General features: G+C 40.4%; 1 protein-coding gene across 7 annotated transcripts in view; it reads left to right on the top strand.

Moving 5' to 3' along the window:
- The window catches only part of LOC108519006 (phospholipid-transporting ATPase FetA-like), an 82,733-nt gene that overhangs the window by 41,922 nt on the left and 33,136 nt on the right, over positions 1-7,675 (top strand). For all 7 annotated transcript variants that reach the window (XM_017857769.1, XM_017857767.1, XM_017857766.1 and 4 more), the window contains one exon: positions 6,649-6,811. In XM_017857769.1, the coding sequence (XP_017713258.1) occupies positions 6,649-6,811 (163 nt within the window). The remainder of the gene's footprint in view (positions 1-6,648; positions 6,812-7,675) is intronic.

The following is a 7,675-nucleotide window of genomic DNA, read 5'->3' as shown; positions in this document are numbered from 1 at the left end:
GGCCTCCATTTTCTTTTGTGATTACAAATGACATTTTGGTAATCATTATGGCACATACATTTTGTCTACTTTTCTGATAATTATTTCTTTAGAATAAAGTCCTAGAAGTAAAATTTGTTGGTCAAAAGGTAGCCATGTTTTAATACATTAGATAGTGCCACATTGCCCTCCAGGTAGATTTGCATAACTTTATAATCCCATCAAAAATATACGACAATTTCTTTCCCCCCATATGCTTGTCAGAACTGGTATTAACAATTTTTAATCTGTTGAAATTTAATTGATGAAAATAGTATCTAATTATTTAATTTACCTTTTTTGATTACTAATTAGATTGAATCATTTTATGTGCTTATTTTTCTTCCCCTTATCATCTCTTTATTGCCCATTTACACTTACTTTGTGAACTGTCCATTCATATTCTTTGGCCTTTTTTTCTTATTTGAAAATGCTCTTTATACAGTAAAAATACCAGCTCTTCCTTTGTCTGGTGCATATGTTACAGTTATTTTCCCATTTTGTCTTTTGGTTTTAATTTGTTAAATAATATTTTGTGTAGAAGTTTTTAATTCATGTAATCAAATCTATCAGTCATTTTCCTTTATAACTTAAGGATCTGTGACATACTCAACAGTCTTTATAAAATTATAAAAATATCTTCCTATTAATTCTTCTTATCTCTAGCTGGTTAATTTTTACTGTTTTCTCTAGTGTTGGACCCAGCTTTTGTTTATGGGTTTGTTTTTAAGTATCCCTTCATAAGGGTTCCTCTGTTGCCTTCAGGGTATTTCTCACCTTATCCTTGTCTTGCTAGACCCAATTCCAAACTCTCAGCCACTTGACTTATATACCAAACATCTGACTCCAATTCTTACCCCTATCCATCCAAAGAGATTGGGAAGGGGAAGGAAATTCAGTGATTTGCCTTAAATCATCTTCCAGGGCTCGGCTAATGACCTTGGCAATATAGGCAAAGTTATAGCTTCTAGGGAGTAAATCCCTCCTGGAGTTTCTTTCCTCTCCCTCTTCTGTCCACGACTGATTGACCATAACACATTTTTCACTAAATCACTGGACTCTTTGTTCTCTTATAAACAAACTTACCTGTAGCCTCAATCCCTTCATTAACTGAAACATGGTTTTCCCTGAGAACATTCCTTTTTCTTCCATCTCTCTCATACTCTGCATACCATAAACTCTGGACACGATAAGCCCAAAGGTGTTGCCCTCATTATCCTGTGCCATGTTTAACCATTAGTTTTTCTCTCCTACACAGTCTTTCTTCCTGTGATGCTTATGACTTCTGGCTATAATCATCTTTAACTCTTCTTGTTGTTGCTATCTAGGAAGCTTCTGGCTTCTACATCCCATTCACTGAGGGCTCTGAAACTTCTCCCTCCCCTCCCAATCACTGCTAGTGTTTTGGGGGGTATTGTCATCTTTATTGGACGACCTATCACTGTGGACTCTTTCAGGTATCTGAAAGAATCCTTCAGAAGATCTCTCTGTATCACCCATTTCCATATTACCATGTCATTGTCCAGAGTTGTACTACTGTGGAATTATAAACTTCCTTTTCACAATCTTTGGTCACAAAACTTATTCCTCCATATTCTCAGTACATGGCTCAGTACTTGAGATTTTTTTTAAGTATTCCCGCTTTTTTATCTCATGGAGATTTATAAACCCTTTGCTTTCCTTTTTCTCCAGTCTATCAATTCCTTACAACTTTACTTCCTTTCCTAGCTTGCCTGTCTGTACCCTGAGATCATAAGCATCCTCAGTACCTTACTAGTTCTCCTTTTCTTCTCTTTAATCACTAAACAAATCTCAACCTTGAATTAACCAAGCCATTGACCCTGCTCTGTTTCTAATCTGAGAGTGTTGAGCACTATTTTGGAGATCGTAAAACCATTACAAATTCAGAGACTCCACTGTCCTCTGTCCCAGTGCTACTTGGCAAATTTTTCACCATTTTGTAATTGGCTTCATATTTTATTCTCCATATCAGCTTTTCTAAACAATCACCATTCTTAGGCCTTCTACCATGCTCCCCGGCTCCCCAGTATGTAGCAAATGATATTTCCTTCTATTTTACTGAGAAAAATCCAAACTATCAGCTAAATATCCTCCTCTGTACATATATTTTAACCCGCCTTTACTTCCTTTCCTTCAGTCTCAAAAAAGGTATAACTTTTTCCGTCAGTACTAATCTATATATTCTAGATTCCATCCCTTCCTACTTCTTCAGTAACCTCAGTCAATCCTGTATTCTTTCTTTCTTAATATCTGAATATCCCCTTATATGATTCTTTCCCCTCAGCTTGTCTTTTTTCTTTTTTTTTTTTTTTCTTCACAGAGTCTGGCTCCATTGCCCGGCTGGAGTGTAGTGGCACAATCTCAGCTCACTGCAGCCTCCGCCTCCCAGGTTCAGGTGATGATTGTGCCTCAGCCTCCTAAGTAGCTAGGATTACAGGCATGGCCACCATACCCAGCTAATCTTTGTATTTTTAGTAGAGAAGGGGTTTCACCATGTTGGCCAGGCTGGTCTCAAACTCCTGGCCTCAAGTGATCTGCCCTCCTCGGCCTCCCAAAGTTCTGGGATTACAGACATGAGCCACCATGCCTGGCCTCAGCTCAACTGTTTACATTAGTATGTCCATACAATGGTATATTATTCAGCAATAAAAAGAAGTGCTATCAAGTCACACACACACACCACAGAGGAACTTTAAGTTCATATTGTTAGGTGAAAGAAGCCAATCACACAATACTGTGTGATTTCAAATATATGACATTTTGCAAAAAGGAAAACGATAAAGGCAGTAAAAACAAAAAGATCTGTGGTTACCAGGGGTTTGGAGAGAGTGCGGAGAGGGATAAAGCAGTAGAGCACAGGGGATGTTTGGGGCAGTAAAACTATTCTGTATGATGTTGTCATGGTGGATTCGTGACATTATGTGCTTGTCAAACCCATGAAACACAACACAGAGTCAAAGATGATGCAAACTATGGCCATCAGTTTATAATAATGTAGCAATATTGGTTCATCAGTTGTAACAAATGTACCACAATAATGCAACATGTTGATAGGGAAAACTGTAGGGTGGAGGTGAGAGAGGGAGTATGCAGGAACTCTCTGTACTTTGCTTAGATTTTTTGTAAACCTGAAACTGTTCTTAAAAAAAGAGAGTATTAGGCCAGGCATGGTGGTTCATGCCTGTAATCCCAGCACTTTGGGAGGCCAAGGTGGGCAGATCACTTGAGGCCAGGAGTTTGAGACCAGCCTGGCTAACATGGCAAAACCCCTTCTCTACTAAAAATACAAAGATTAGCTGGGTATGGTGGCCATGCCTGTAATCCTAGCTACTTAGGAGGCTGAGGCACAATCATCACCTGAACCTGGGAGGCGGAGGCTGCAGTGAGCTGAGAGTGCACCACTGCTCTCCAGTGACTCTGTCTCAAACACAGTGAGACTGTCTCAAAATAGTAATAATAATTTTAAATGAAATAAATGGGTTTTTAAAAGCCACAGCTTGTTAACCAGAAGTAACCACTAACAATACATTTTTAATATTTTTTTGTATTCTATTTTTAAAAATACTTATAACCTTACCTTGTTCTTGCATTCCCCTCTAGCCATTATCTGTCTCCATCAGTCAGTCCAAAATATTTATTGAGTGTCTACCATATGTCAGTCCCTGAGTAAGTACAAAACGTTCAGGGAAAACACAACAGACTTAATTCCTACCTTCAGAGTTGGCATCCTAGAGGAGGAGTCACAGAAGTAAACAGGCAATTATAGGAGTCTCTAATTCCTCACCTTTCATTCATTCTTCAGCCTGCTTTATGTATTCAGACTCTGTCCTATCATATTCACTGAAACTATCCTAGCCAAGGTCATGAATGACTACTTTGATATTAAATCCTGACCCAACTTCTCTGTGGATTTTAGCACTCTTAAACTCCCCTTTTTCTTAAAGCTCTCTTGTCCCTTAACTTCCGTTGAATAACAATTTCTTCTTGTTTTTCCTTCTTGTCTGATTGCTTCTTCTCATCTCATTGCATTGGGTGCTGATGTTCCCTCAGGGCTCTATTATTTAACCTCTTCTCCATCTATATAGTCTCTTCATGTAATCTTATATATTTACATGGCTTTACTACCTGTGTACTGATAACCTCCAAATCCATGTAACCAAGGAAACCTGGATAACTCCCTCCCATCCATGGCCAAAGCTAAAGATATCCTATTAAAAACTATGTTATAGCTATACCACAACAATTCAAGAGTTTCCTCAGTTGCTACCTTCTACCCTCCATTCTGAATCCACTTCCTCTCAGGTGTCATCCTCAGTTTCTGTCCTTTTGTCTAGTACTTGGACTTGCTTTTCAGCATTGTTTGACTGGTTGTCTTGCTTTCAATTTCAGAGTTATCCATGAGTGCTGCCTCTCAGATCATGCTGTTCTGCAACTCTCAGCCAGTCCTGCCTCAGTCCTGAACCCAGACGGGTTCACTGTTCTCAAACATTACTTATCTGAAAGGGGAGATCATAAACTAGCTCATACCTCTTTCCTGAGCTTCAAAACTATATGTACAACTGCCTGCTTTCATTACTACCTGTACGTCTTCACGATCTCCAATTCAGTCTGTCAAAAAATCTTCTCCTGCTGGGTATTCTATCTCAGTGAATGGTCTCACTGTCTATCCAGGGGCCCAATTAGGGAATATAAAATTATTCCTAACTCTTCTTCTCTTTTACTCCTTATATCCATGTCCTATCAATTCTAACTCTCTATATTTTCAAATCCATCCCCTTAATTTAATATTTATTGTCACTACTTCATCATTTATCTTGTGAATCACTAAGTGGTCTCCTAACTGGTCTCCCTGCTTCTCATCTTGCTAGTTCCAATATATTCTTCATGCTGCTACCAGAGGACTTTCTCCAACAGGAATCCACATCACTTCTGGTGGAAAATCACTATGACACCTTATTGGTAATAAGATAGTAATGCAGGATCTGGCTCATGCCTTCCTTTCCATCCTTGTCTCTCTTTACTCACTAGCCTCTAGTTTCAAAGAATGTGTCACTGTAAGGTCTCAATTCTAGAAAAGCCTTAGGATACATATGCTATATAATGGGTCATCTTAAATTGCTGAAACCATGAACTTCCTTGAGCTTATAACTCTATTGTTGGCTAAGTCTAGGGCTTGGTTCTGGACCTGAGCATACCTCCTTGCTGCTCTGACAAACTCCCTCTAAGTAAGATATAGAAAAGAGCCAGTATACCTCACTATAAACTTCCCTTTCCCCAACATAGCACCAAGCAACAAAATTGTGTCTGTACTTGACGTAGTAGGGCCCAGCCCAAGTAACACCACAAATACAGAGAACTGGAGAAAGATCCTTGAGAGTTCTGGTATGAGCTGGAGAAATGTGTTCATAACATTGTACTCCAGAGTGGAGAAAAGAAAGTCTTAGGGCCAGCTGGGTGCAGTGACTAATGCCTGTAATCCCAGCATTTTGCGGGGGCTGAGGTGGGTGGACCACTTGAGGCCAGGAGTTTGAGACCACCCTGGCCAACATGGTGAAACTCCGTCTGTACTAAAAATACAAAAATTAGTTGGGCGTGGTAGCACACGCCTGTAATTCCAGCTACGTGGGAGGCTGAGGCACGAGAATTGCTTGAACCCAGGAAGTCAAGGTTGTGGTGAGCCAAGACTGCACCACTGCACTCCAGTCTGGGTGACTGAGACTCTGTTTCAACAATAACAACAAAACAACAACAACAAAAAAGAAAGAAAAAGAGAAAGAAAGTCTTAGGGCCAAGCTGAGCCAGAAAAAAAGTGTTTGCCCAAGGTGGCTGCAAGCAGCCTAGCTGAAATGGAGAATCAGAGTCAATGGCTAAAGGAGCCAAGGTCATAGCCAGGAAAATGGTTAGTGACTATGCACAAGATTGAAGGAAGGACTGAAATAGGAACACAAGCAGCAAAGTCAGTGACCATGAGGGTTAGAGGCAAGAAGAATCAGGTATGCTGACAAGTCAAGCAGGAATTAAGTCTGTGAACAACAAGCACGTACTGAAGCTTCCTTGTCATGTGGCCTTGCTCTATCTTGCAATATTCTTCCCTAGCCTCCTTTTAACTCTGGTGGGGCCAGAGAGGAATAGTGTAACACAATGATACCACTGTATGTAGGACTGTACTCCATACTCAGTTCCCAAAATCAGGCAACGGACAACCAGAAACAATGCTCTTTCCAGACACCACCTACAAATACAGAGCTATTACTCCCTCTGTTTTGATTATCCTCAGGTATGATTATCATAGATTTGGGACCTAGAAGAGCAGAGTTTGAAGATAGCCATTAACCATTCAGAATAGCTGGAGTGAATGAGCCCAAGAGGGGTCTGCTGAACAGTGCCCAGCTTGTCTCCTGTAGGAAGGATGTTTTCTGGCCCAATAAATAGATGATCCAGGTCAGAGCTACAGGGGCCTTAGAAACCAGCACAGGATCTCCTTCATTTATCTTGCTTTTCCTTGCCATCCTCCTAGGAGTTCTCATCACATTCCAGAAACTGCCTCCAAATTGATCTGAAAAGTATCAAGCTGCTGCTGAGAAGTTTGTTCTGGCTTATGTGTTCCAGAAAGAAAAGGTTGACTTCTCCTACAACAAACTGGCTGATCCTAAGTTTTCATTTTATGACAAGACTTTGGTGGAAGCAGTGAAAAAGGGAGATCACTGGGTGCACTTGTTTTTCCGCTCACTCTCATTGTGTCATACCGTGATGTCAGAAGAAAAAGTAGAAGGTGAGGAGAGGCCTAAGGTAGCTTCATGGACTGAGAATATGTCATGGAGTCTAGGCTGGAGGTAGGGGTGATTTAATATGCTTTGCAATGGCTTAATCTAAGAAAGAACTTCCTATTAGGTAGCTTTGTCTGGCAATGGAATGGATAGTCAAGGTAAGTGTTAGCTCCTGTTAATACCAGAGGTATTCAAGTAGAAAACAAACACTTGGTTTAAAAGAAGATTCATTCATTCAGTAGGAGTCAAACTTGGTGCTGTCTGGGGAGCTTCAGATTATTTTTATTTCTTTTAATTTTTTATGGTGCTCTACATTTTCAGAGAAACTTTTCTGGTAACTAACTATAGAATGATCCCTGAGGCTGAGAGCAGTGGCTCATGCTTATAATCCCAGCATTTTGGAAGGCCAAGGCAAGAGGATTGCTTGAAGTCAGGAGTTTGAGACTAGCCTGGACAACAAAGTGAGATTCCCCCTGTCCACCCCTGTCTCTACAAAAAAAAATTTTTTAAATAAATAAAAAATTAGCCAGGTGCCAGGCGCAGTGACGCACGCCTGTAATCCCAGCACTTTGGGAGGCCGAGGCGGGCGGATCATGAGGTCAAGAGATCAAGACCATCCTGACCAACATGGCGAAACCCTCGTCTCTACTAAAAATGCAAAAATTAGCTGGGTGTGGTGGCGCATGCCTGTAATCCCAGCTACTCGGGGAGCTGAGCCAGGAGAATTGCTTGAACCAGGGAGGTGGAGGTTGCAGTGAGCCAAGATAGTGACATTGCACTCCAGCCTGGCGATAGAGTGAGACTCTGTCACAAAAAAAAAAAAAAAAAAAAAAAAAAAGAAAAAAAAAAAAAAAAAAAAAAAAAAAAGG

This window comes from Rhinopithecus bieti, unplaced genomic scaffold, assembly GCF_001698545.2.
Source record: "Rhinopithecus bieti isolate Rb0 unplaced genomic scaffold, ASM169854v2 scaffold_47691, whole genome shotgun sequence".
In the NCBI taxonomy this organism is placed as follows: Eukaryota; Metazoa; Chordata; class Mammalia; order Primates; family Cercopithecidae; genus Rhinopithecus; species Rhinopithecus bieti.
Note: the sequence above shows the minus strand (reverse complement) of the source record. Positions and strands in the feature narration are given on the sequence as shown.